Source organism: Peromyscus leucopus, chromosome 23, assembly GCF_004664715.2.
Source record: "Peromyscus leucopus breed LL Stock chromosome 23, UCI_PerLeu_2.1, whole genome shotgun sequence".
NCBI lineage: Eukaryota > Metazoa > Chordata > Mammalia > Rodentia > Cricetidae > Peromyscus > Peromyscus leucopus.
In genome coordinates this window covers 11,949,863-11,976,413 of record NC_051082.1, presented here as the reverse complement: position 1 = coordinate 11,976,413, position 26,551 = coordinate 11,949,863, and the positions used below count along the sequence as shown (strand labels likewise).

The 26,551-nt window shown below is 57.9% G+C and overlaps 1 protein-coding gene across 1 annotated transcript in view; it reads left to right on the top strand.

Annotated features, from left to right (window-relative positions):
* The first annotated feature begins 1,501 nt into the window (after positions 1-1,501).
* The window catches only part of Dtx1 (deltex E3 ubiquitin ligase 1), a 32,653-nt gene continuing 7,603 nt past the window's right edge, over positions 1,502-26,551 (top strand). The window contains exons 1-3 of the mRNA XM_028878770.2: positions 1,502-1,703; positions 2,263-3,225; positions 18,708-19,425. Coding sequence (XP_028734603.1) covers positions 2,967-3,225; positions 18,708-19,425 — 977 coding nt within the window. The 5' untranslated portion in view covers positions 1,502-1,703; positions 2,263-2,966. The remainder of the gene's footprint in view (positions 1,704-2,262; positions 3,226-18,707; positions 19,426-26,551) is intronic.

Genomic DNA, 26,551 nt, shown 5'->3' with positions numbered 1-26,551 from the left:
AGGCCGCCCTCCCACAGGCCGCTGACCTCCAGCTGGAAGAGCCCAGGATCTGTGGGAGCTGGCCCTGTGGGCCAGAGGGGAGCCGGGGCAGGGGAGGAACTACTCCAGCTGACCCAGTGTGGTTCTGGGAAAGTGCCCAGTGCAGCCTGCCCTTGACCTTGCCCCCTGGGGAGACAGAGGAGCAAGCGTGGGCCACTCTGGGCTAACTCCCAAACAGACCCGTTGACCCTGCTCAGCTGCTTAGGCCACAGTTCCCATTCCAAGACAGCCTGGGCAGCCAAGTCCTTATCTTCGCCAATCTAAACATCACAGGCTCGGGAGGGCCTCCTCCTCTCAGCGTGTGTGTGTGTGTGTGTGTGTGTGTGTGTGTGTGTGTGTCCTCAGCTGCTGTGTCCAGCTTGCCAGAGGACAAAGGACCCATCGTAGCATCCATTTAACCCTTGAACTGCTGTCCCTACATTTATGAAACACCTGTTGTTTGCAGGTGGTCGCAAGGGTCTTGGTTTGAGGCCCTCCTCCCCCCTCCCCCCCCACACCCTTCCTCTAAAATGTCTGCCTCCAGGCCTGGTCCCTTGCCCCTCTGCGACAGAGAGATGCCATCCCCATCCCTCTGGCCTGGAAGAGCCGGTGGCTGTCAAGGAAAGTGCTAACTGGATCCTGAAGCCAAACTAGAGAGGGATGCAGGTCTGGTCGCTGTTCAGACGCCAATGATGTGGGACTTGATTTTCTCTTCTTTCTTTCTCTCTTTCTCTCTTTCTTTCTTTCTTTCTTTCTTTCTTTCTTTCTTTCTTTCTTCCTTTCTTTCTTTTTGGTTTTTCAATACAGGATTTCTCTGTGTAGCCCTGGCTGTCCTGGAAATTGCTCTGTAGACCAGGCTGGCCTCAGACTCAGGGATCCACCTGCCTCTGCCTCCCAAATGCTGAGATTAAAGGTGTGTGCCACCACCACCTGGCTCTTTATTTAGTTTTTAAAGCTGTGTTTATTTTTATTTTCTGTGCATTGGCATTTTGCATGTACATCTGGGTGAAGGAGTCAGATCCCCTAGAACTGGAGTTACAGACAGGTGTGAGCTACCGTGTGGGTGCTGGGAACTGAACCCAGGTCCTCTGGAAGAGCAGCCAGTGCTCTGAATTGATTTTCATCCTATGTGGGCCTCCTTCTGCGCCCTCCAGGCTCCATGGTTCCATTTGGCTCTGAGATGGGCCTTCTGAGCCCTTTACTTGTCCACCCCAGAAGGCCTTAGACTATCTTTAAAGCAGATTCATTCATTCAAGCATTTGCTGAGGGCCTGTTATGTATACCAGGCGCCGGCCTCGCTGCTAAAATGCAAAGATGATATATCGACTGGGACCTGGGACCCTTGAACACACCCGGGTTCCTTCTCCGTGCCTGGATCCGATGCCTCACGGCGGGCCCAGCCGGGGACTCAGTGACTCCGGTGTCACGGCGGCTGGGCGGGTCGGTCTCCTCCCCTTCCTCCACCCGCCCCGCCCCGAGGCCGCCTCCACCCGCGGGATCCCGGCGACGCGTCCGACGCGTCTGCGAGCCAGGGCTGCTGCGTTCTTCTGTCTATCTGTCTGTCGGTCTGTCCTCGGCGGGCGAGGTCCGAGCTGGGGCGGAGGCAGGACCGTCCCCTCCTTTCCCTCCCTCCCTCCCTCCCTCCTGGGAGCCGGCAGGGAAGGAGCCAGCGCGGGGAGATCACGGTGAGCGATGAGTGCAGGGACCCCACATCCCTGGCTCAGGCGGGTCCGCGGGCAGATGCCACCGGAAAGGGACATAGCGACCTGCGGCTCTTTGGCCTCTGGGGACGCGACCCCTGAGGAGAACTGGGTCGCGGCTGCAGCTGGCACCCGCCATCCGTCTCGACATATCCCTCATCTTGAGCTCGAATCCCTGCATCCCTCATCCTTCATTCCGCATCCCCACATCCTGCATCCCCACATCCTGCGTCCCCGCATCCTGCAACCCCACATCCTGCGTCCCCACATCCCGATGCATCCCCGCATCCCACACCGCAGCCCCCGGTAGCGCGTGGCCCGAGGCGGGGGACGCGCTCCAACCGAGCACGGGTCACTGCGGGTGACAGTCTAGGGTACCGTGCCTGCTCTTCTCCAGGCACCCCAGGGACCGCAGGGCGTGGACCCCCGAACCCCCCTGCCACCCCCCCACCGGCACCCCATTGTTCTCCACCGCGGCTCCCGGGAGGGGGAGGGGGCTGCTCTCTTCTTAAAGGGCCCTCTCCCCTTCTTGTCGCCCCTGCAGGTCTTGAACACCAGTGGGGTGGGGCGTGCCCACGGCCCCCGCCCCCCCCAGGGGTCCCCCAGACTCTGCTTCCAGAGCAGCGAAATCTCTGCGCTCCGCCCCCTTCCCTGGGAGATCTGTGAGCACTCGGGCCGGCCAGGAGAGGGGACAGGGGTGCAGGGGTGCAGGGAGCCCCTACAGTGGAGCCGTCGTCGGGAGGGGCGGAACCGAGAGTCAGCCAGGAGTGAGGCACGGGGTCTGAGACGCAGAGCTGAGCGCGCAGTGAGCAGCAAGCAGGCTGGGACCGGGGCCTCCCGGGTGACAAGGCCCTGCGTGGCGGACCGAAGCAACCACAGAGAATCGGGGAAAGGCAGGAGGACCTAGAGGGGCAAGCGCCTCACTCCCGCACCTGCACCGAGGGGACGGAGGAACTAAGAGCGCATCCCCCGCCCCCCACACCTAGGACAGACGTTGCCTTGAGCGCACCCCTGTGTGCAACAGCTGCGCTCTGCGGGAAGGGGGGTCCTCGCTGCTGCGTCTGGATGGCCACCCATCCCCCCTAACCCAGGCCTCTAGGCCTTGGAGTGGAGCCCAGCTGGAAAAGAGGCCACACGCCTCGCCGCCCGCCCTGGAGAGAGAGAGGACGACGCTTCCCCGGTGCTCCCAGGCCCAGGAGGAGCTGGGCCAGCAACAGCGGTGACCTGGCCCCCCAGGCGGCAGCGGCCATGTCACGGCCAGGCCAAGGTGTGATGGTCCCGGTGAACGGGCTGGGCTTCCCGCCGCAGAACGTGGCCCGGGTGGTGGTGTGGGAGTGGCTCAATGAACACAGCCGCTGGCGACCGTACACGGCCACCGTGTGCCACCACATCGAGAATGTTCTCAAGGAGGATGCCCGGGGCTCCGTGGTCCTGGGCCAGGTGGACGCCCAGCTGGTGCCCTACATCATCGACCTACAATCCATGCATCAGTTCCGTCAAGACACAGGTGAGTAGACCTCTACGGGCCAGGCCAGCCTCTCACAGGATGGGGGCCGGGGCGGGGGGGGGGATGCAACAATCCCCCCCCTCCCAGCGTTCCTGAAAGGGGAGACTGGGGTTCGAAAGATCCCGCCGGCCAATTAGGCTTCCTCCCTCTCCCTCCACTGGGAAAACGGACAGTGTGGCCTGGTCCAGGTTCACACTCTGGTTCCAGCCCTATCTCGTATTAGTTCGGGGGTGGGGGTGGAGATGTGGATAAACGAATCACCTCTCTGAACCTCAGTTTCTTCACGTGCAAAGTGGATGGATCTCTGTCTCTCAGAGCTTTGTGAAGATTTTTTTTTAAGCGAGTCCCCCCCCCCCAAGCACGGAGCCCCTCAGCGCTTTAACACGCCCATTTATCAAACTCAGGGGTTGTTCGGTTTCTCTCCACCAACTCAAAAATTTAAATAATAATTAAAAAAAATCCTAGTGGGCCATTTTACAGGCAAAGAAACTGAGTCTCCCAGAAGCTGAGTGAATCGCACTCAGAGCTGGGATCAAAATGCAGATAGCTGGGAGTCCAGAGCTGGCGTGGTGCAGAGGGAGGGGTGGGATGTGGTAATGGTCCGGGTGATACCCGGGGCGGGCCGTGGGGTCCAGGTGGGTGGGGGTGGGGTCGTGAGGGAGGAGAGCGTGATGGTGGCGATGTCGTGTGGGATTCCTTGATGGTCCGAAACTGGTGGTCCTGCTGGGAGGGATGTTCGGAGTGGCCCGTGATGCAGGAGTGGGGGGTTGCGGGGTGAGGGGGTGTTGCTGGCCATCTTGGTGGCCCCATGGTGTGGGTGGTGGCTGCTGATGGCGGCCGTACTTGTAGTACTATAGTAACAGTGACGTTGAAGATGGCCTCACTCTCAGGCCCTCTCTCCTCTTCCGGGGGATTTGTCACCTCCGTGGAGAGTTTCTGCCACATCACCCGGCGGCCTCTGAGACAGGCACTGCGCGGCCAGCGAGGCCCTGCCTTGTGGGAACCTTGGTGTGTCTGGCCTCCAGGGGCAGTGATAGGGGCTAGGGAGGCCTCTGCGCTGCACTTGCCAGGGTGACCGTGGCCGAGCTACCTTGGGGACAATAGAGTCTTCCTCCTCCCTTGAGCTCCCTGCCCAGCCTGGAGGCCGCTAACCACCTGTGGCCATTTCAACTCACATTAGTTTTAAAAAAAAAAATACATCAGCGTGTAGCCCCACTTCAATCACTCAGGAGCAGGACTAGGCAGGGGACAGTGTGGCCTCAGCGTGGCCTTCTAGTGACAGCTATAGAACTTCAGACACCCAGGGGACGCATCCCCAGCAACTCAACAATGTGACATTTCAATGTATCTGTTTTCCATAGCTTCGGGCATCAGCCGTGGCCATGCCTATCCTAAAGACATTTCCTGAGCGCCTACTGTGTACCCTAGTGCCGAGGTGTGGAGCAAGACCCTTCTTGGCCGGGGCTGACCACTAGTAACCATCCCTGTGTGGTCAAGGAGCAAGCAGGAGGCAGGAGCCTGTGAGACAGAGATGCGCTCGGGTACTTGGGAAGACCAGTCAGGAAGTGGTGTTCCCAGAAAAAAAAAGGGGGGGGGATAGGATAGCCAGTGCAAAGGTCCTGGGGTGACAAGGGACTGTGCATGCTCGCCTCTCTGGGGTTTGGGAGGCAGAGGAGCTGGCCCCGGACATGCAGATGTAGGCCTGGATGGTGAGGACTGTGGATTTGAGCCTGAGAATTGGAGGTGACACCCGAGGCTCCTTCTCAGGAGGAAAGGAGGGTGGGGGTGGGGCCTGAGAGGAGAAGGGGTTCCCCTCGCCAGCACCACCTTGGCTAAGCTTTCTGTTGCCTCAGAGTGTTGGCTATAGAGATTTTCCAGGACTTAACTTGGAGAGTGGGGGTCCTGAGAAGTAGAATTAGAAGACACACACACACACACACACACACACACACACACACACACACACACCCCGCCAAGGCCCTCAAATTAGTATCTCTGCCTGCAGCCCTCCCCTGGGGCCTTCTTCGAGTCTCATCAACCCCACTTCAGCTCCCAAGTCCACAGACAGGTTCAGGCCTGCTCCATCGCCCCCCACCCACCCACCCCATTCTCCACAGCAACCTTCTGCCGTCCAGTCTTCCACTCCCAGCCTCTCTCGTCCAGCCTGTGAGCTAGAAACAGGACAAGGCTTCTGTGTGCCTGCCAAGACCTCCCCCCACCCCCTTACCCCCTCCAAGGAAGGAGAAGGGTCTGGGAACAGGGTGGGGGGCCACAGCTAGGAGACCTGGGAAGCTTGGGGGTGGGGCTGCCTCCCCACAGACAGACAGACAGGCAGGCTGGGCTGAGCTACTTAGGAAAGGCCTCTGGCCCTCGCTGCCCCAGTTCCAGGAAAGAGCCAAGATGTATACAGGGTCTCCCTTCTGCTCCGACCAGCTGGGGGCCCAGGCCAGAAGGCCTCAGTTTCCACACCAGCAGGTCAGAGAGAACAGAGCCTGTCTCATAGACCAACTCCTGCTCTATGGTGAACACTGTGGGCACACTGTGGGGGAGGAGGGGCTGGCAAATCCAAATGCCAGGGGTTGGGATTTTTGCTCAGTTGATAGATCAGGCATAGGCAATGTGGTGGTGCACACTGGTCATCCCAGCACGCAGTTGGAAGCCGAAATTAAAGGTCATCCTCAGCCATGGCGAGCTCAGGACTAACCTGGGGTCGATGAGGCCTGTCTCAAAAAGCAAACAAAACAACCCACCAAGGTAAAGCCGTAAAACCCAAAACTCACACACATGCCCCAAAATGTACAGGACTCCCATCTAGACTTGCTTGGTATCAAAGTTCCTGGAAGCTTCTGGAAGCTGATCTGGCCTCGGGTGGGGAAATACGAGTCTGGTGTTGCCCTGATGCAGGAGCTGGTAGGCTTTTTAACCTCGTGGGGACCCATATCCTGCCCCTGGAGCATGAGCGCTGCCCGGGACTTATGCAAATGAGTGACTGTGGCTGGGTTGACGTAAACACTGTGGCCACCACTGACATTTGAATTTTGTGCCATTTTCATGGCTCATAAAGTATTATTTATTTTATTTATTTATTTATTTATTTGGTTTTTCGAGACAGGGTTTCTCTGTGTAGCTTTGCGCCTTTCCTGGAGCTCACTTGGTAGCCCAGGATAGCCTCGAACTCACAGAGATCCGCCTGGCTCTGCCTCCCGAGTGCTGGGATTAAAGGCGTGCGCCACCACTGTCTGGCTCTTTTTTTTTTTTTTTTTTTTTTTTTAACAACTGTTTGAAAATGTAAACGCCACTCTTCCATTCTTAATCTCTGAGAAGGCAGAGACTAAGGTGGGTGTGTCGACCCCCACCTCCTCCCCCCCCCCCCCCCGCTGAGGTTCACCCCACCCCCACCCCCTGCCAGAGCATCTTCTAATCTATGCCTATGGGGTGTGACAAGGACTGACACCCCAGAACACCCGGTATGATGTAGGCACGCCTCAGGATGTGCCAGACAGAGCTCATGTTCAGCGCAAACACACACGCGGCCACAGCCTGCTCATCAGCCGCCGCCCGCCCGGCGGCACACAAATGTCCTGTCTGTCTGCTTGATCTGCTCGGCAGCAGCAGCAGCCGGCGGCGGAAGAGAAGGGAAGGGAAGAGAAGGGGGCCAGATGTCAGGCTTGGGGACAAGTGGAGAGGACAGACCTGTCACATGGGGACTGCTGTTTATTCAGCTGCCCCAGATGTTTCCACTCTTGCCCATGGGGGGAGGGGGAGGGAGGTTCCGTTTGAAACCCTCCGGGCTATAGCCCCTCACAGGGAGGCAGAGGCTATATCCCCTGGCCATGGGATATTAGGTCCCTAACAGCTACACCCCTGGGCTGCTTGCTAGTGTCTCCCTCACACTTCCATGTGGGTGGCGTTGTTTTGCTTTGCTTTTCTATGCTAGGATTTGAACCCAGGACCTCACACACACTGGGCCGGCACTCTGCCACTGAGCGCTACATCATCAACAGCCCTCTTTAGCGTTCATTTTGAGACAGGTTCTCCCCAGCTGGCCTTGAACTCGTGGCCTTCCTTCTCAGTCTCTTGAGTAGATGGAGATGATGGTCTTGCCCCACCAGGTCTGCCTGGGATCCCAAAGCTTACCCCCTTTTATCTGAAGCTTCCCCACCCAGAGGAACCTAGGTGATTGCAAATGAACAGTCAGGACTCCAGGGGTTTGGCCAAGAGGGCACCCAGAGGCTGGGGAGCCACCAGGATGTGGGGGTGAGGGTGAGGAATGACTTTCACCCCCCCCACACACACACACACAACTTCTCTGAGGCCTACAAGATTTAGGGGACAGAGAGGAAGATCGAAGCCCAGAGAAGGTGAGTCACGTGCCCAGGATCACACAGCCTAGCAGCCCCCAGGGCCTGGCTCCCAGACCCTCTCCACACAGCTAGAAATGGGTGATCTGGTCCCCTGTGGATAGTAAACCCCGTGGTCTCTGTGGCTGGTAGGGATTAGAGAGTTCCTATGTGACATGCGTCTCCCATCTCCCCCCCCCCCCATCCACTCTATAAAGAGACACAGTGAAGAAGACAGAGGCCATGTCAGAAGCTCCACCAGCAGCTCTGTCTCAAGTGTCTCAAGATGCTAGACTGGAGACAGGCACCATGGGGAGGGGGGGTACACCCTTTCCCTGGGCGGCCAGGGCTCCCTCACCCTGCATCCTGCCGTTAGGGGTAGGTCCTGCCTGCGCCAGTTGGACTGAGGAGGACCAGTGAGGTCACCCAGAGAGGAAGGGCAGCTGTTGCCATGGAAAGCACCTCCAACGTCTAGAGTCCAGATGGGATGACAAAGCCCCAGAGAGGGTGAGTGACCTGCCCAAGGTCACACAGCAGTTCACTCTCAATCCAAAACTAGGCTCCGACGTCAGGTCTCAGGGATGAAGGTGAGGGCTGGGTGTCCCTTCTCCCTGTCCCCTGAGAGCTCTGTTGGGCTCGTTGTCAGGGTTTGAACTAAAGCAGGGACATCCCGAGTTACCATGGAGCCTCTAGGGCCTGAGTCCCAGGCTCCCACACCTCTGGGGCCCTTTCCTAGCAGATCTGGCTTGTCTCATCCTTGCTGGGCTTGATGCCCGAGCAAGGACTAGAAGAAGGTTCCTATCAGGTCTGGCTAAGCCATCCACAGGGTGCCCCATGCCTCTGGGTCCCTGTCACAGTCCACAGTACCTCCCGGTACTCCTGTTCTTTGAGGTCGACTGTTGGTCAGGCCCACGAGCCTCCTGATTGCCCAGCTCCATCATCATTCTATTGGACAGGCATTATTGCTGTCCAGGGCCTGGTCCTGGGCTGGGTCTTGGGGGTCTTAGAGAGAAAGACAACATCAATCCATGTCAGGTCCTATCAATCTATCAAATCTGTGTCAGAGTCTAGGAGAGATAAAAGCCAGAACATCCTGGAAATGACTTGTGACCCCAGTTCTGGCCCTGAGGCCAACAGAAAGGTGTACAAAGCCCACCTGCGGGCTGGCTGTGTGGCAGGGGGCAAGTCACTTAACCTCTCTGGGCCTCCATTTCCTGCAGTGTAAAATGGTTTCATGGGAAGCCTGGGGAACAGTCTTGTGTATCCTTCTTACGGGCACTGAGGTAGGAGAAGGACCTAGGTGCTTTCTGACGTACCAAGCGGGCACTGTGGGCTCCTGAGGGTATTGCGGACCTGTGTGAGGGTCCGAGGAGAAGCAGCCAGCCCCGGACTCAGGCCTGGGGACAGAGGGAGGCCGTGACAAGCAGGGGATGGGAAAGGTGCTCCCTTGGGGCCTTTAAGACCTGGCAGACATGGCTACCAGCTGCTGCCCTTTAGCGGCCAGGCCCCGAGGGCCCCAGAGCCAGTGCAGCATCATTAATCTCAGGCCCTGAGAGGCTGGCACAGGTGAGAGCCAGGGCAGGCAGGCTTCTCCGCAGTGAGTAAGGCTCCCTTGAGTGACAGCACACACCGCCGAAGCTGGGAGGTGGGAGCTCCAGGACACAGCCAGGGGCTGAGACACAGGTGGGGAGCTGGGACAGAGCCCCCCACCTCCACCACCCACCACCCACCACCGCAAACCCCAGGGCTGCTCTGTGATACCTTGGATGGCTATGAGCATCCTGAGTGTGTAAGGAGGGGTCCTGGTCACAGTGTCCCCGGCCTCGCTCCCCTCCCCTCTTCTCTGGCAGCTGTGGGGTCTGTCTTCGATGTGAGGAGGGTACGACAGCCACAATGAGGGTGCTGGTCTGATGGAAGAGATTGTGCAGCAGGTGATAAAGAAGGGGCGTGGCTAAAGGTGAAGGAGGAAGCCAGCGAGGAGATAAGGACCTGAGGGAGGAGGAGGAGGAATTGGAGGGGAGGGGGTGAGGCCTTCCTAGAGATGAGAATGAGGAGGAAGAGGTGGAAAGTGGGAGTTTGGGGGCAGCACCATCCCAAATCCCTCTTCATTCAGGGACCCCAGGGGCCTCTCTGCATGCCCCTCCACCCCTGTGTCCCTGCCTTCTGCCTAGCCACTGACGACAGCATCACACCCAGCACTGGCCAGTTCTTAGGACAGCCTTGCTCCCAAGATACTCATTCACCTTGAGCCCCACTCAGCCAAGGGTCTGGGGACCCCCAACCCTAACACAGACTGCCTCGGGAGCCCATGAGTGAGGACAGGGCTCCCAGGTCTGGTCCAGGAACTCCGAACTAAGCACAGTGAGAAGCTGTGACTTTGGCCAAGGCCCACACCCGTCTCCAAGCCTCAGTTTACTCATCTGTGATATGATGCACCCAGCAGCAGCTGTGGCCAGACTGTTCAGTCTTCACTCATTCCACAGGGACTGGGGATGCTGCCCAGTTAGTGATGTTACCTGGCGTGCCCAAGGCCCTGGGTTCGAATCCCAGCCCTGCCTGAACCAGACATGGTGGAATACAGCTGTAATCCCAACACCGGGGAGACAGAAGCAGAGGCAGAAGGGTCAGAGACTCAAAGTTATCCTCAGCTACGTAGAGAGCTTGAGGCCAGCCTGGACTACATGAGACCCCGTCTCAAAAAAAAAAAAAAAAAGGTCCATAAGAATTTCATGAGCGTCTGTTGTGTACAAGTGTTAGGAATGTCACATCAACAGGGCACACGCAGAAAGCCTGTCTCTGATGTGTCCGCTCTGGTGGGGTGAGGAGGACCCAGTACAGGAAGCCAGGTTACCACAGAAGTTCAGAACATGTGGCTGTCCCTGACCTTGAGTCTCCACAGATGCCAGACTGGGGCTAAGCCTCCTCCAGATCCTGCTTGGCTGCACCCTTGCTCTGTTTCGATGGCAGGGCCTCTCTGGGCCCCTCCCACAGTCTCCCTGGAACTGGTCCAGGCTGCCACCTCTACCTGCCCAGACAGCAGTGGCACTCGGTGACTGGGTATATGAAGGAGCCTGGCAGGAAGCCCTGGAGCCCGGCACCCTGAGCTGCAGAACAAAGGACCCAGCCATCAGAGGTGGCTGCTAAGACAGCCTGCCCACACCTCGCCACCTCGTCCACAGTGACAGTGGCATGCCCCCCCCTGTGAGTCTCTGTCCTGCTCTCTTGGGCTCCCGTGGGGCCACCAAGGGTACCAGAGTTTAAGTCGAGTGGCCACATGGAGGCAGAGGGACGGAGGAGCGCTCCTGTCAAGGTGTGAGTGGCCTGGCCCCATTCAAACTCTGTCTGACTATCAAGTTCCTCTGTCTGGGACTCAGTTTCCCCATCTGTGCAGAGGCTGCAGATTCAATTGTCTAACTGAATAACACTGCATGGTTTTCTATGCTGGGAAAAGGACGGGTCTAAGAGTATCTTGCTCACCGGTACATGGCACATAGTAGGTCCTCAATAGATCCTTGAAGGTATTGAGCCCAGTATTACATCTGTAATCCCAGCACTCCGGAGGCTAAGGCAGAAGGATTATGAGTTCGATACCAGCCTAGGCTACCTAGTGAAACCCAATCTCAAACAAGAGAAAACCAAATCAAATGGAAAAAAAAAACAAAAAACAAAAAAATTTGAAGTCACGCTCAGGGTGGCCCTGACCCAGCTCGGGCTACCTGTTGCTAGGGAAACCAAACCTTGTAGCCACATCTCTGGATATTTGAGGTTCTGGAAAAGTAGGCTAATATGTGTCCTTACCATCACCACCACCACCACCCCTTTTTTTGAGACAAGGTCTATGTAGCCCTGGCTGGCCTGGAACTCACTCTGTAGACCAGGCTGGCCTCAGATTGGCAGAGATCCACCTGCCTCTACTTCCTGAGTGCTGGGATTAAGGGCGTGCGCCACTCTGCCTGCCTACACTGCCAGTTCTTAAATGTTGCTCACGATTTTTTTTTCCCTCATCATAAGCAGTGGGTGAGCAGAGGAAGCCCACATTCTCTCCAGTGAGAGTCTCCAGCCTGGAGGTGGGAATGGCCCAATTAGCATCATCCATGTCCACTCATTGCATCATTCATTCATTCAATGCATCATTCATCCAACACATCATTCATTCAATGCATCATTCATTCGCTCATAGTCAGCGTTATTTCCACAGTGTTGATCTTGTGCTGCTACCGACTATACTTGAGATTCGCAAGAGGCTGAGAAGACCAGCCTGACCTTCTGAGTAAGGGGCATGGCCAGACGGAAGGGGACACAGGCCACCCTGCCGTCTAGTGATCCAGCTTCTGGTGCTGGAGAATGCAGGGTGTTGAGGGAGCCTGTGGGAGACTCCTTGATTCTCCTTTCAGATGGTGGAGACAATTCCAGGACACAGTTGAGCCAAGGAAGTTCACCTCAGCAGGGAGGAAAATTGGGAAGATGGAAGAACGTTCTAGACGAGGCTTGGCAGGTGGTAGCCCCCAAGTATACTGTTATTAAGTACTGTGTCCGTTTCACAGCCTGGAGGGAACAGCTTGGGGGACCCAGGGGAGGAGGATTCAGGGCCCCTCGGTGCTGTCTCCTCCCCCTCCCCTTCCCATTGGCTGCTGCTGAGCCAGGGCACCTGAATCCTGGGCGTGGACTTGGTGTCAGGGAGGCCCTGAGAGCCAGGAGGTGCACAAGGACCCCCTCCCCCTCCACACACACACACTGCAGCAGCCTTGGGTCATCAGTGGCCAGAGTGGAGGAAATGTGGGGGCCTGAGTCCTCCCCACCCCACCACAAGCAGCAACCCCCCCCCCCCAGAGCTAGAGCAGCCCCGTGCCCAAACCGCTAATGAGCCAGAGCCAAGCCTGAGAGTCCCCTGGGAGCAATCGGAGGGAAACAGAATCTGCCGGTGCATTGATCGCGGCTGGAGCGGGAGGCCCTTGACCCAGAGCCAGCTGTTTCTACCCAAGCCAGCCAATGCCAGGGCTGGACTACTTCTGTCTTCCTGAGGAGCCTCAGTTTCCCCATTTTTCAAATGGACCCCCCCCCGGGGGGGGGGAACAGCTGTTGTTGCTGCAGGAGACCCACCAGCCCCTGCAGCCAGCCTGAGTTGCAAAGCTGCGATACTCCAGCCTGGGGGTTCCCTTCGGCCTCGGCCGTGTCTTTGACATGCCGTGTAGCCTGTGTGCCTCAGTTTCCCCCCCCCCCGGGGCGGCAGGGACTTGTGGATGTACACAGTTGAAGGAGCAGCCCCAGAAGGCAGGCGGCCCCAGGCTGGAGTCAACCAGACCAGGGAACTAACTGCAGACGACCCTGTGTGCGTGTCCCAGAACTGCCCGGCCCCTGTGCATCCTCCGCTGTACCCAGGGCAGCCAGCTCCACTTCGCAGCGTGGTTGAGGATGGGGTGGGGGACAAGCGAGCTCTGGACGAGAATAAGCTTGCTGGCAATGCCACTCGTTTCTGGGATGATTGAAGATCCCACCCCATCCGTCCTCGAGCCCGGCATCCAGAGATGCTCAAACTTGCTCAACCCACTCATCGCTCCCTCCTGGGCGGAGCCCCCCCCCCCACACCGCGTGATGGATGTCCGTGGCTGCCTCCCACAGGCCCTCCTTCCCGGCAGGTCTGGGTGCCCCTAACTGAGGTCATTTCCCTCCAGGAAGCCGCCCCCAAAGGGAGGGTCCCCTACTGGGGACTGCTTGGTGCCAGAGGGGCAAGCAAGGGTTACCTCTATTCACAAAGCCACTCTGTTTGAAGAGCTTGAGCTTGGGGCAGAGACCCTCCCCCAATATTGTACCTCTAAGGTATTTGGGGGGGGAGCTATCCAGGTAGGAAAGCAAACTGAGGTAGTGAGATCCCCGTGAGTGGAGGAATTCTAGGTTAGGCTGGAAGCCTCAGGAAGCAAGCCATGCTCTGCCGTGCCCTGCTTTGCCCAAAACTCTCGCCCGTCCTTATCTCCTCTCTCTAGACCTGTTTCCTCCAAGGTAAAAGGGGGGACAGGCCTGTGTGGCCTGAGAGGAAAGAGACGGAGGGAGAGGACAGCAATGAGCTACCACGGAGGCGCCGAGCAAGTGCTCGGCAAAGGGCGTACAGTAGGGCGGACAAACTGAAGCTCTGTGGTGGGGCTGTGGCTCCCTCCTCGGACTGAGCCTCAGCCTTAGCCTCTGGCCCTCTCCTTGACTCTGCTGGGCAGCCTCTAGGCTTCCAGCCTCTCTCTGGCTCCGTATACAGTACCTGCCCCTCCAGTTCCCACAAGGATCTGACAGTCTCAGTGAATGCTGTCTCTCTGTCTCTCTTGCTCTCTCTGCCCATCTTCTCTCTCTCTCTCTCTCTCTCTCTCTCTCTCTCTCTCTCTCTCTCTCTCTCTCTCTCTGTGTGTGTGTCCATGTCTCTGTCTGCCTATCTATCTACCTGTGTCTCTGTCTCTCTGTCTCTGTCTCTCTGTCTCTCTCTGCCCTCCTCCTCTGTGTGTGTGTCCCCGTTTCTCTGTCTGCCTCTGTCTGTGTCCCTCTGCCCCCTTCCTCCTCTGTGTATGTCCCTGTTTCTCTCTGTCTGTCTACTTGTCTCTCTCTGCCTCTGTCTCTGTCTCTGTCTCTGTCTCTCTCTCTCTCTCTGTCACCCAGGCCCCCTCCCTTGTCTGGCTGTCACCTCCCTGCAGACTCCCGCCCACAATGGCCCCCAGCCCCCTCACCAGTTCTGGCAATTTTTCAATTGTCCATTCTCACTGGACAGAGAAGGAGGAAGGAGCGCCCCCCCCCCTCCAAAAAGCTGACAGACAACAGCAGACCCAGGACAGTCCTCTGCCCAGGGGCCGACTGCCCTGGGATCCCACCCCGGATGGCCAGCCTGGCGGGGCAGGAGAAGCCTGAGCCGTGGCCCGTCTCCCAGGCTCACGCACCGGGCGTCCAGTCTTGGGCTCACTCCCTGTTCTGCCCACAAAACTAGGCCAAGGCCACCCTGGAAGAGGCCGGCACAGCTAAGAAATCTCAAGACCCAAGTCCAAGCAGACACCGGGAGCCAGCTGCCTCCCCTCCCCACGCCCCCCCTGGTTCATGGCCACCCTGGGCTGGAGGGGTGGGTGGCCTGGCAGCCGCGGGCGCGGCAGTGCCGGGTCGGGTAGGGGCGAGCGCAGCCGCCCTAATTACTCCCGCTCTCCAGGCTCCGATCCGTTCTCAAAAGGACTCCAGGGACACTGCCTTTAATAACCACCACTAAACAGGCAAGAAAATTCATGCCTGGTAAACAGAGCCCCGGGGAGCAGATGCGGGCTGGACAGCTCCCAGAATCCTTTGCAGCAGAGTAGCCAAGGCAATCTCCTCCAGCCCGCTCTCTCTCCCCCCCACGGCCCTAGGTCCACCTCCCCTCCTCCCTGCCAGGCCTGGCCCCTCCCCTCCCGCTGGGCTCCACGGGGCCTGGGTTTCGGCGGCCCATGTCTTTCTTCGGGGCAGGTTTTTGGGAACACGGTGGCGCCGATCTGGCCTTCGTCAGCCCAGAAGTTATCAGCCAGTTCAGGAGACACAGGCAGAAATGGTTCAAGGACAGGACAACAGCCGCACGCGCCAGCTTCAGCAACAGAATGAAGGCCTTGCTGGAGGGGCCGGGCGCGCGCAAGGGGCTCTGTGGGATGGTTAGGAGTTCACCAGGCGTGGGGAGGCTGGAAGTGGGTCAAGTGTGTGATGCTGGCAGCCGTCACAGGCAACACTCAACGATCGCTTCTCTATGCTCAGTCACGTGCTAAGCACCTGTCACGCCTTCTTTTATTTCGAACCCAGAAGTTCTCGGGGTGGGTATTGCTACCTCCATTTTACGTAGAAGAACGCTGAGGCTGTGTGAGGGGCCAGCGTTCCTCTCCAGCCCCCTGGCGGCTTCTGCCCCCCGTTTTTCTCACACATTCTGGCCCCAGGTCCCCTTTTGGCTCAGGACCCGGGCAACAGATGGGGTTCAAGGAGGGTGATTCCCTTTTTCCTCCTGTCCCATCCAAAGAACACAGCCTGTCACTTCATCGAAAGGTGACCACGGCACGTAAGGTTCGTCTCTCTCACAGCTCCTGGTTCTGCAGATGGGAACTGTGAGACACAGAGATGAGACTCCCACTCAGAAGCAAGGGGGCAGGCTGGAAGGCTTGCTCCCAGCACCAAGAAAACCACAGAAAATCAATATGAATTCCATTAAAACAAACAAGCATCCGGCCCTGGGGAGTCTTCCAGTGGTTGACGGGGATATTATTGCTGCCCAGGGGCCTTATTTCTTGGCATCCTCCATCCTGCACCTCTCCTATCCACAGATGCAGCTCTGTGCCTCAGTTTCCCCAGCTCTCAGGGTCTGTCAGGGGCAGCCTTGGACATTCTAAAAGGCAAGGCAGAGGATGAGGGGTTTTTTTTGTTGCTGTTTGTTTTTTGTTTTTTTGAGACAGGGCTCCTCTCTGTAGCTTTGGCACCTTTCCTGGAACTCAAACTGTAGCCCAGGCTGGCCTTGAACTCATAGAGATCCTCTTGCCTCTGCCTCCCGAGTGCTGGGATTAAAGGCGTGTGCCACCACTGCCCGGCCGAGGATGAGGTTTTTGAGACCTGAGTGGCAGTACAGTAACAGGGTCTGTGGTCCGAAGGGGGACCTCCCAGCAGGGTGCCACGCTGGGTGCCCCCGTCTGGCTGCAGAAATATCTCATGTTGTGAGGACCCCCTGTGTGAGTCACCGTGCCGGTTGTGGGGGTGGGGGAGCCGGAGGGTTAAGCAGAGGGGCCCCCCTGTGAGCCTGAGCTGATGGGTGGGCCATAGGGTGGAGGCAGAGGAAAGAGCCTGTTGTGGCCAGAATGAGCAGGTCCCGGGAAGTGGGGCAGAACAAGGCAGCGATAGAATAGCTTATTGGGAAGCCAAGTTTGGTTGGCGGTGGGGTGGGGTGTGTGCTTCTGAACCGGTGACATCCAAACAGACCCCGGTTAAAGAAGGATGGCCAAGTCATAATCCAGGCAGAGGAAACAGCCAGTGCAAAGGCCCTGCGGCCTCGCAGGGCTTGAGGTGGCTAGGGAGCAGCTGGGAGTCCAGGAGAGGAGGACATCGTCAGAGAGGAGGACGTCAGAGCTGGGTCATCATGAGGATTTCAGCTTTTACAGGACTCTGAGCTCTCTGAGAATGGATGCGGTGTGGGCTGGACAGGATGTCCCCGGGTGGGGACAAGGGCATGCGTCTACTGCTGGGAACCAAGCACAAGAGGGGCAGTGTGGCTCACAGAGCAGGACGGAATCAGGCAACCGAGCGAGCAGTCAAAAAGCCTGCTTGACAAGCCTGTGGGGGAGGGGAGCCCTCAGGAGAGGGGGCGGAGCCAATGGCATCAAAGCCGAGGCAGCTCCGCCCACCTGGACCATTCCCCCCCCACCCCCCCATGAGAAACCAAGGCTGACAGAGGAAGTCGTCTGAACGCGGTTACAGAACGGGAGGGTCAGGCCGTGGGAACTTGAGATGGGGGGCTCTCTGCGCCCCATCCCCGGGGCCTCTCGCAGACTCCGCGCTCAAGTGCTCCCGGCAGGCGCGGGGCACGGTGGGCCAGGGAGCTCCCTGCCACTGTCAAGAGGAGGCCAGCAGGTTAATCCTTTGTCTCATTGCCTTGACAAAAATACCTGACCGGAACGAGGCTTACTTTGACTCCTTAGTTCGGGCCTACAAGGCGGGAAGGCGAGGTGGCAGGAGCCTGGGGGCGGCTGGTCACGTGGTATCCACAGCCAGGAAGTAGAGAGAGACCATCAATGCCAGTTGCTCAGCTTCCGGTCTCCTTTTTATGCAGTCCAGGACCCCAGCCCACGGGGATGGTACCGCCCACATCCAAGATGGGTCTTCCCACCTCAACCAACCCAGTCCAGAAACTCCCTCCCAGACAAGCCCAGAGGTTTGGCTCCTAGGTCATGGATGCTAGGCCCTGCCAAAGAGTCAACGATCTGTATTCCTTGTCATCAGGGCCTGGAGAGGCTTGCGGGGGGTGGGGGGGCTGGGGTGGAGGGCTTCCCACAGCTTTGCAGCAGGTGGCAGCCTTGCATGCCCAGGAGAGTCATGTCTGTGCTGTGGCACCTGGGCCAGGCAGCCCCGAGTCAGCCAGCTAAGGCCCTGAGAAGTCCTGCAGCCTTCGCTGGTAACCTCAGCTTCCTCAAGAGCGTGGCTCTCAGCCAGTGCAGAGCAGAGGAGCCGGGAGACACCACACGGGTGAACCTCAGGCCAGGATACCACAGAGCTGACGTGTGGGGTCGGCGGCGTGCACGCTCCGCTCTCACCGCGGGTACTCAGCACCGGTTTTTACCCAGGGCTGGAACACAGAGAGGGGAGGGGGGAGGGGAAGGAAAAGCTGGGGTGAAGGAGAAAGGGTACAGACGGGTGTGAATGAATACAAGAAGGCGTGGCTGGATGAATGAAGTGGGGGGGGGATGAATGAAAGTGTGGCCCGATGAACGGACCAATGAGAGAAGTGTGGAATCCAACGGGCCCTGTGTGTGAATGCAGAAACCCACAATGGTCAGGTTGGGGGCACCCTGGGAGTCTGGGAGGGAGTTGGGGGGGGTTGTAGATGAGCCTTGCTCTGTGTGTGGACACTACCCACCTTTGCTACTCCTGCGATAACCAGGACCTTCAGGGCCTGCCTTGGCCCTGCAGAGGGTGGGCTGGCTCTCTAGGGCCCACTCCTTGATTTTACCTCCTCTCTATGACCTACCCCTTCTTGTATGCACCTGTAACCCCACATGTTGACTGGGCGGGCCTCTGCCTGCTTCTTTCCCAGCCCCCATACCCTATCAAATCTCATTGCTTTTAGTAGTTGATTGGAGGACAGTTCACAGCCTGAAGGAGCCGATTCTCTCCTTCCATCCTGTGATTGGATTGGAATCATGGGATTGAAATCATATGTTCAGGCTTGGCGGCAAGCACCTTGACCTGCTGAGCCATCTCATCGGCCCAGTCCCCGTGTGTCCTGGAACTCACTCTGTAGCCCAGGCTGGCCTCGAACTCACAGAGAACCGCCTGCCTCTGCCTCCCGAGTGCTGGGATTAAAGGCGTGCGCCGCCACCGCCCGGCCAGATCCCCTTCTTGGCCCTGAAGGTCCCCTTGGGGGGGCCTGTGCCGACTGACACCCCCTCTCCCTTCTGAGCGCAGGCACCATGCGGCCAGTGCGACGCAACTTCTACGACCCGTCGTCAGCGCCGGGCAAGGGCATCGTGTGGGAGTGGGAGAGCGACGGCGGCGCGTGGACGGCCTACGACATGGACATCTGCATCACCATCCAGAACGCGTACGAGAAGCAGCACCCGTGGCTCGACCTCTCGTCGCTCGGCTTCTGCTACCTCATCTACTTCAACAGCATGTCCCAGATGAACCGCCAGACCCGCCGCCGCCGCCGCCTGCGCCGCCGCCTGGACCTGGCCTACCCGCTGACGGTCGGCTCCATCCCCAAGTCGCAGTCCTGGCCCGTGGGAGCCAACTCGGGCCAGCCCTGCTCGTGTCAGCAGTGCCTGCTGGTCAACAGCACGCGCGCCGCCTCCAACGCCATCCTGGCCTCGCAGCGCCGCAAGGCGCCCATTGCGCCAGCCGCGCCTCCAGCGCCCCCAGCGCCCCCGCCGCCGCCGCCGCCGCTGCCGCCGCCAGGAGGGCCTCCGGGTACACTCGCTGTGCGCCCCAGCGCCACCTTCGCCGCCGGGGCTGCGCTCTGGGCCGCACCTGCCGCCGGCCCCACAGAGACCGCGCCGCCTCCAGGAGTTCCCCCGCGGAGTCCTAGCGCCCCCAACGGAGCGCCCGCCCCGGGCCAGAATAACCTCAGCCGGCCAGGACCCCAGCGATCCACCAGCGTCAGCGCACGCGCCTCTATCCCGCCTGGGTAAGACGCCCCCCCCTCCTCCGGAAGGGCACCCAGGGCCACCCCCAGCAAGGAGCTACCCAGGGGCCACTGTCCACCAGGGCCAAGGCTAGGGTGAAAAAGGTAAGGTGTGGGCCACCCCTCACGGACTCGCTTTGTGGTGGAGCACACGTTAGCAAGCTAGACAGCAGGATGAGGCAGGGGCCACCATCATCCCGTTTACAGCTGGAAGGTGTCCCTGGAAGGGTGGCAAACAAGCCCTTCAGGGGTACACACACACACACACACACACACACACACACACACACACACACACACGTGCCCTCCTGGGCCATTTGCTTGCTGTGACAGCTCCATCAGCCGCCGGTGAGCTTTGGATTCAGTGTGTGAACGGGGCAGCTGGAGAACGCGGAGCCACACTTCCAGAGGACTCGAGTTCAGTTCCCAGCACCCACATGGCACTCACAACCATCTGTAACTCTGGCTCCAGGAGATCCAATGCCCTCTTCTGGCCTCTGCAGGCATCAGCATACATGTGTACACACAGAGACAACAGACACATGCGCGCGCGCGCGCGCGCGCGGTGTTCTCTGCATTGTGAGGTCACTTTTTTTTTTTTTTTGGTTTTTCAAGACAGGGTTTCTCTGTGTAGCTTTGCGCCTTTCCTGGGACTCACTTGGTAGCCCAGGCTGGCCTCGAACTCACAGAGATCCACCTGGCTCTGCCTCCCAAGTGCTGGGATTAAAGGCGTGTGCCACCACTGCCCGGCAAGGTCACTTTTACATATATTTTAAAGATGTATTTATATATTTGTGTGTTTGGTGTGTGTGTGTGTGTGTGTGTGTGTGTGTGTGTGTGTGTGTGTGTGAGACCAGGTGTGTGTGTAGATCAGAAGACAACTTGTGGGAGTCAGTTCTCTCCTACTGTGCTGACCCCTGGCATGGCATTCAGGCCATCAGGCTTGGCGGTAGACATCTTTACCTTCTGAGCCATGTCGCAGGTCCCATTTCTGCTCATATTTCGTGGGTCCGTGAGGACAGGCATGGGAGCCACTCCCCTGGGGCATGCTATATAACCCACTCAGTTTTTCCTGCCCAGTGTCCATTCTCCACGAGTGTGCCATGGGCGTGAGCTCACAAAGCTGAGCTGGTCGGGGAGGACTGAGTTCTCATGATGCACACACAGGAGACAGACACACAGACATCAAGGGTGTCCGTGGGCATAATCCTAGGAGGAGTGGGGAGGTCTGGGGAGGTGGTGGAACAGGGTGGCGTGTGGTCTGGAGGGAGTGAACGGTCCGGACAGGCCACCATGGGGAGGAGCGTGTGAGAAGAGGCTGTTTCTAGGGTGCTCAGAGGACGCGGTGTGTCCAGAGAGGAGTTGGAGGTGTTCTGTACCTAGCAGGGGGAAGGGCATCCCAGGCTAGGCATTGCAGGTGCATAGGGGTGGAGGCTGAACAAATCTAGAAGCTTCTAGAAACCACACAGAGGTAAAGCCTCCTTCGTAGAGATAAACTGGGGAGCCTCAAGAGAGCTTGAGGTTGGTGCCGCCAGCAGCCAGGAACCATAGAGTATGCTTGAGCTAGAGAGGGCCATGGAGAGAAGAAAGTGGTCGGCTGGGGGTGTTAATCATTAGATAAATGCCTCTCTGTCCTGAGGTCTCAGCTCTGCGGCCATGCAGACGCCCCTCCTCCTGCCTGACAAGTCGGTGTCCAGGCCCTCCAATCCTCCCTCCCCAAGGAGCCCCAAGAAATAGACCCCTGGCTCATCATGAGTTATAGGTGGATCCCAGGGGGGACGGGATGGGGAGGGAGGGGCCCCCAACCCCTGTTGTGAACTAGACTAGGAAAGAGTCGTGGGTGTCTCTGTGGACCAGGCACCCCCACACACTCACCCACCCCAGCCCACTCCCCAAGCCCCCTCACAGCCCCTTACTTCTGAGTCTTTGCCTTCACCCACCAACCCAAGGGCTTGAGCTGCCGAATTTGAATTCTGAACTTCTGAGTTCTAGAAACCCAAGATGGAGGGCGGGGTGGGGCCGGTTGTCCTCTAGGTCCCGTCCCTTGGATTTCGGGGTGTCCTGTCTCCTGGGGTCCTCATGGTGCCTTCTCTCTGGGTGGCCCCGAGTCCAGACTGCCTCCGCTGGGGAGGACAGGGCCACGTTGGGTTAGGCCCTCGCTGGCCTCGGTGTCTTGTCAAGTGGCTGCGTCCGTCCTCATCCGTTCTGGGATTCCGGGATCCGGTGCTTAGGTCCCGGGGTCTCTGTGTCTCCCTCCACAGCTCTCCGTGCCCCGCCCCCATCGACTCCTTTTCCTCTCAGCCCCTCCTCCCTTCTCCTTCTTTGCCACCTTCCAGCTGGGCGACGACATTCAGGATAGCTTCACCTCTTCGGCCTCAGTTTCCCCCACCAGACACAGAGAGTCCCACCCCACACCTGTCCAGGGCTGTAAGAAATCCTTACACTTATCAGGTGTGATCAGAGTGCAGGGGCGGGGGCCAAGGACTCCTCGGCCTATGATGCGATGCTCATGTCATCCCTGGAGGGGGACCAGGAGGGAGGCCCAGAGAAGGAGATCGACCTGCCCAGAGTCACACAGCCAGTGGGGACAGGTCAGGGTTTTTTCCACTCTCCCTGTGCTGGGGCCAGGAGCCAGCTGGCAGGGTGGGCCCTGGGCAGGGGGAGGACACACAGGGTGGGAAGATCCGCCCTGTCTCACGGGAGGTCAGTGTCCATGGCTTTGGGACACAGCTGCAGGGCGGAGGAGCCAAGTCAGGCTTTCCGCCCCTCATGGGGACAGCTGCAGGCCTGTTTCTCTTTACACAGCCCACCCCGGGTCCCCAGTCCCATCTCACAGCTCTGCCGGCATCGCCTGTCTCCATCACAGAAATCCACAGCAACCCCTCCTCTTGCGACCACTTCTCAGAGGGCAAAACCGAGGCTCCAAAACACCATGACACTCGCTTGGGTCACTTGGAACCTAAGTTGGTCAGTGGGGTATGTGGGGGTCCTGTTTCCCCCCACCTGCCCATGTTGTTCCAAGCTGTGGCCCTGGACAATAACAGAACCCCCAGAGAGAGGATGAAGCAACAGACGCCGCCGAGTTGCGGCCCAGCTTCAACTTTCCTCTCTGGCTGTGTGACCCTAGCCGAACCCATGGCCCTCTCTGGTCGTTGGTCTTTGCAACTTGTGAAGACAGGACTGGCCACACAGGGCATTGTCTGGCACGTGACTCCCCCTGTTTCCCAGGCTGCACCCTGCTCCCCCATCCCTGTTATCCTGCGCAACACTGCCAACTGAACAGGTGCCAGGCACCAGGCAGGCGCCGTTGGGACACCTGGGTCTTAGCAGGCCTTTTCCTGCGTGCAGGCCCTCAGTGGCTCCCGGTGGCCCGTGACTGGCTCATTTCCCCTGCTCCTTTCTTCTCCGCCCTTGTAAACACTCTCCCTGCCGTGACAGTGTGAACCGGACATCTTCCCCCAGCTCCCGGCACGGCACGACTTGCGTCTCTCCGTCAATCAACTCCCCATTTATTAAAGAACCATTGTGTAGCCGGCACCGTGGGGGACCCCGGGACCCAGCAGCCAGTGAAGCTGCCAGGCCCCGACACCCAGGAGCTCACAGCCTCATGGAGACAAACACAATGCAAAAGAAATGGATCCTAGAACATGCTAGAAGGTGGTTTTGGTGCCGCGGAGGAAACACAGCAAGAGAAGGACGGCAGGGATGACGTCTTATTTTATGGCCTTATTTTTAAGGAGAGTATAACTGTTCTTGGAAAAGTAAAGTTGCATTTGGCCGAGGAGACGGTGGGAGTCAAGAAGCCAGTCAGAGCCGGGCCTGGCGGTGCACACTTCTAATCTGAGCACTCCAGGAGCTGAGGCAGAAGGGTTGCTGGGAGTTTGAGGCCATCTTGGGTTACACAGCGAGCCCCTATCTCAAAAAAAGAGAGGGACTGTACCAGGCTTTTTCTTTCGGGCCACCAACCAGCTCCCAAGTCATGACGCGGAGACTTCTTAGTTTTGAATGCTCGGCCTGGCTTAGGCTCCTTTCCGGCTGGCTCTTAAAACTTAAATTAGCCTGTTTCTCTTTATCTACCTTTTGCCTTTATCCAGGCCTTTTCCTTTTCCTTCTGTCTGTCTTGCTTGTCTGTCTGGCAGCTGCCTGGCTTCTTGTCCCAGGCACGTCCCTCTCTTTCTCCCTCATTCTCTTCTCTCCTCTTTCTCTCTCTAGGTTCCTCCTCCTGTTTATTCTCTCTGCCCACCAGCTCCCCTATCCCTCTCCTGCCCAACTATTGGCCGTTCAGCTCTTTAGTAGACCAATCAGGTGCCTCAGGCAGGCAAGGTGAAACAAATGCAACACATCTTTACATAGTTAAACAAATGCAGCATAAACGAATGTAACACACTCTGGTGATACATTGTGTGCCTGTAATAAATTTGCCTGAAGATCAGAGAGACAAAGGAACAAGCCACCTCTTACCTCTAGGACTCCTCAGCCTAAAAAGCTTTCCTCAGCTGAAAGACTTTCGTTCCTGTCTCCTCACGCCTTATATACCTTTCTCCACCCATTCATATCATTTCCTGTCTCAGCTTTCCTAATGCTGGGATTAAAGTCGTGTGACTGCCAAGTGCTGGGATGAAAGGTGTGTGCTACCACGGCCTGGCTCTGTTTCTCTCCTAGAGTGAGTCAATCTCATGCAGTCCAGGGTGGCTTTGAACTCACAGAGGTCCAGACGGATCCCTGCCTCCCGAGTGCTAGGATTCAAGGTGTGTGCCACCCATTGCCTGGCCTCTATGTTTAATCTAGTGGCTTGTTCTGTTCTCTGATCTTCAGGCAAATTTATTAGGGTACACAATATATCAGCACAACACACCTTTCTACAGTTAAAGTAATATATTCCACAACAGGAGACCCACAAGATGGCTCAGCAGGTAAAGGTACTTGCTGCCAAGCCTGACGACCTGAGTTCAGTCCTTGGGAGCCACATGGTAGATGGAGAAAACTGTCCCCCAGAAGTTGTCCTCTGATCTCCACATACCCATCACAGCACATGCACACATGTGCACATATGCAAAATAATAAATGGGGTTGGGGAGAGAAAGAAGCGTGGTGGCACACACTTATCACCCCAGCATTTGGGGGGCTGAGGTGTACAGATCGTGATAGGCCAGCCTGGCCCGATGCTGAGACGTAGGGTGGGGGGTGGGGGTGGGCAGCGTGCCTGGGGAAGGAGGGAGGGACAAGTCTTCTTCCAGGCAGTAGGAACAGACTGTGCAAAGGAGGCGGGAACTGAGCTGATGTGGTAGGCCCAAGTAGCTAGAGAGGATGGAGTGTGTACAGGCTGTGGGACCTGGTTTGCTTTAACCGGCTTGATCCAGTGCTAAGAGTCTTCAGCTGTGGAGAGATGTTCTCGATTGTCTATGGAGGAGAGGTGATTTGAAGTGTGTGTGTGTGTGTGTGTGTGTGTGTATGATTTAAGACAAGGTCTCATGTAGCCCAGGCTGGCCTTGAACTCGATACATAGCTGACGATAACCTTGAACTGCTGGTCCTCCTGTCTCCTGCCCTCTCTAATGCTCAATATACAGGTGTGTGCCACCGTGCCAGGTTCATGTGGTGCTGGGGGTCAAACCCGGGACGCCATGAATGCTAGGCAAAACACTCTACCCACTGAGCCACACCCTCAACCCTTGTTTATTTTTATTTCTTGTGATTTTTATGTCTGCCGCATGGCACCACATTTCTCTCTCTCTCTCTCTCTCTCTCTCTCTCTCTCTCTCTCTCTCTCTCTCTCTCTCTCTCTCTCGGTCTTTTTGTTTAAATGGCTCTCTAAAACATTTATGTCCCAAAGTCTTGCAGGAGCCTGAACTTGGGAAAGGAGGGGCCTTGGCTTCCCACCCATCCCCCTTTCCTGGCCAGGGTAGCTGTGATGAGGCAGGTCACAGCCTCACCACAAGGTCAAACCCAAAGCCTCCCCAACCAGCCCCCACCTGAAGCACTTCCTGCCCTCTCCCTGGGAAGCCAAGCCACACACACACTCCTGTCTGCACTGTGTGCTCCCCAGGGGCGTGGGAACAGCAACCAGCCCGCCCTCCGCTACCTGGGCTCCACCCGGAGCTCTGGGGAGGGCAGACCTTGAGAGAGAACACATAGACACACAAAATAAATCAATCTTTGAAAGCAGGACTGAGCCCCAAGGTCCCGGAGAGATATCCACATCCCCAAATGCCAGCCAGGGCTCCAAGTTGTGGGGTGCACCCTGGGAGGTAGAAGGGGAAACTGAGGCCTGCAGATGGTCAGAGCTGGCCTTGGGGGCAAACAACATGAACAAAGGGCCCCAGATCACTGATAGTGGACTCATGAACTCAGGCTCCGTCTCCCAGGCCTTGCCTTGTCTCCACAGATGGGGTGTTCAGGGGGTGGCCTCAGGTGACCTGGAGGACAGGGACTTGGCTACAAGGTGGAGTGGGACTAAAAGGCAGCAGGTGACAAGAGCATCCTCACAGGAGCTTCTAGAGAAAGGGTGAGGGGGACTTTCTTCTCCCCAGATGGCATGGTTTCACTCCAGCCCTCTCCTCTCCAGAGCCTTTGGGGGCTCCCCGGGGGACTGCTGGGTACATGTTAGGCGTCCTCAGAAGCTCTGAGGCTCGTGGGAAGAAGGGGGCAAGCCTGGGCTTTCCGGGGGGGAAAAAAACAAAGACGGAGAGATGAAGACTCAGGAGATCTATAGGGGGCATTGGTGTGGCTCTTGCTCCCGAAGGTGGTGACTCACTCTGATGGACAACCAATGAATGACCTGTCCTGAGGTCACTTGTACAGCCCCTGAGCGGGCTCTGCAGGTCCAGCTCTGAGGTTTTACCTAACCCCGTAGGTCTCAGATCCACAACACCCCCAACCTTGGCCAACCCAGTAAGGTCAGCCCAGAGTTGGGCCCAGAAATTCCAAGTCCTGTTGCCAAGAGCATCACAAGCCAGCTAGGGGGCCAAAGTGATCTCACTTCCTCTCTTTCAGCTTCATGCCATCAGGTGCAGGGTCCATGACCGACCATCTCACGTGTGTCTTTGCCCTGGAAGTACAGACTTCCTAGAGTATGGTATTGAGGGTGATTCTCAAGTTACACTGTAGCTGTGTAGGACGGAGTGCTGGGA